Source organism: Protopterus annectens, chromosome 10.part0 (genome assembly GCF_019279795.1).
Source record: "Protopterus annectens isolate FY-2018-M chromosome 10.part0, PAN1.0, whole genome shotgun sequence".
NCBI classification, from domain to species: Eukaryota; Metazoa; Chordata; order Ceratodontiformes; family Protopteridae; genus Protopterus; species Protopterus annectens.
Genome location: NC_056744.1, coordinates 1,657,350,073 through 1,657,351,490, shown reverse-complemented (window position 1 = coordinate 1,657,351,490; position 1,418 = coordinate 1,657,350,073). Strand labels below are relative to the sequence as shown.

The 1,418-nt window shown below is 45.9% G+C and overlaps 1 protein-coding gene across 1 annotated transcript; it reads left to right on the top strand.

Moving 5' to 3' along the window:
- Positions 1–247: 247 nt before the first annotated feature.
- Positions 248–1,021, top strand: LOC122814380 (uncharacterized protein P19A11.02c-like). Its single transcript, XM_044086964.1, has one exon. The coding sequence runs from the start codon at positions 248–250 to the stop codon at positions 1,019–1,021; it is 774 nt and encodes a 257-aa protein (XP_043942899.1).
- The last annotated feature ends 397 nt before the right edge of the window (positions 1,022–1,418 follow it).

The following is a 1,418-nucleotide window of genomic DNA, read 5'->3' as shown; positions in this document are numbered from 1 at the left end:
GTGAGGTATTTCTGCGGCCTTTCCAGTTGTTGCAGATGTCTTGAGAGGTACATACTAAACGGGGCATTGTATTCTATAATGGGTCTAATGAGGGATGAGTACAGTGGGACAATGACCTCCTTTTTTCTGGATGAAAAGCCCTTAGTGGTTTACACTGAGCATGGCACTACCATCTTTACTACAGTGGTTCACACAGAGCGTGACTGCTATCCATCCTACGGTAGTGTGCACTGACCCTGGCACTTGAATGTCTATCACAGGGAATCACACTGAGCCTGACACGGCTATCCATCCTACAGTGGTGCACACTGTGCCTGGCACTGCCATCCCCTCTACAGTGGTGCTCGTAGAGCCTGAAACTGCTATCTCTCATACAGTGGTGCACACTGAGCCTTGCATTGCCATCCCTCCTACAGTGATGCACACTGAGCATGGCATTGCCATCCCTCCTACAGTGATACACATTGAGTATGACACTGCCATCCCTCCTACAGTAATGCATACTGAGCCTGGCACTGCTATCCCCCTTACAGTGGTGCACACTGAGCCTGACACTGCTATCCATCCTACAGTAGCGCACACTGAGCCCGGCACTACTATCCATCCTACAGTAGTGCACACTGAGCCTGGCACTGCTATCCCACCTACAGTGGTGCACACTGAGCCTGACACTTCTTTCCATACCACAGTCATGTACACTGAGCCTATCACTGATATCCTTACTACAGTGATGTACACTGAGTCTATCACTGATATCCTTACTACAGTGATGTACACTGAACCTATCACTGATATCCTTACTACAGTGATGTACACCGAGCCTATCACTGATATCCTTACTACAGTGATGTACACTGAGCCTATCACTGATATCCTTACTACAGTGATGTACACTGAACCTATCACTGATATCCTTACTACAGTGATGTACACTGTGCCTGGCACTGCCATCCCTCTGACAGTGGTGCAAAGGGCAGGCTGTCACTTGGTACAGGGGATAAAACATAACAAAAAATTCTAAGTCAAAGTGCTAAGTATGGTGTGACACTACAGCTATTGTGTTCTGCCAGTCTGGAGACAGTTTGGGTCTGTCCTTAGGTGCAGGTGGAATTGGTCTGGGAGATGAAGCCAAATCCTAAGGGATAGAGGTGTTCCAGTAGGCAGGCAGAAGGCCATAGAACCAATAGGGCAGAAAACAGCACACAACACTTTGCCCTCTCTTTCGAACATATTTGTAATCTAGGTCCGACTATAAACTAAATCAGGAGCTCATCTAAAATTAGCAAAAAAAAAAAAACACAGCAGAAACATACTTTTAAACCAGTCATAATTTAATCAGTTTAAGCTAGGTTAACTCTCTGATTTGTTATGTAATATGCTTTTCATGTGAATCACTGTTTCGGTCCCTACAGCAGGAT

What these genes read in the sequence shown, in the direction of transcription:
- LOC122814380 (XM_044086964.1), top strand. Translation starts at nt 248, where the DNA reads ATGTCTATCACAGGGAATCACACTGAGCCTGACACGGCTATCCATCCT.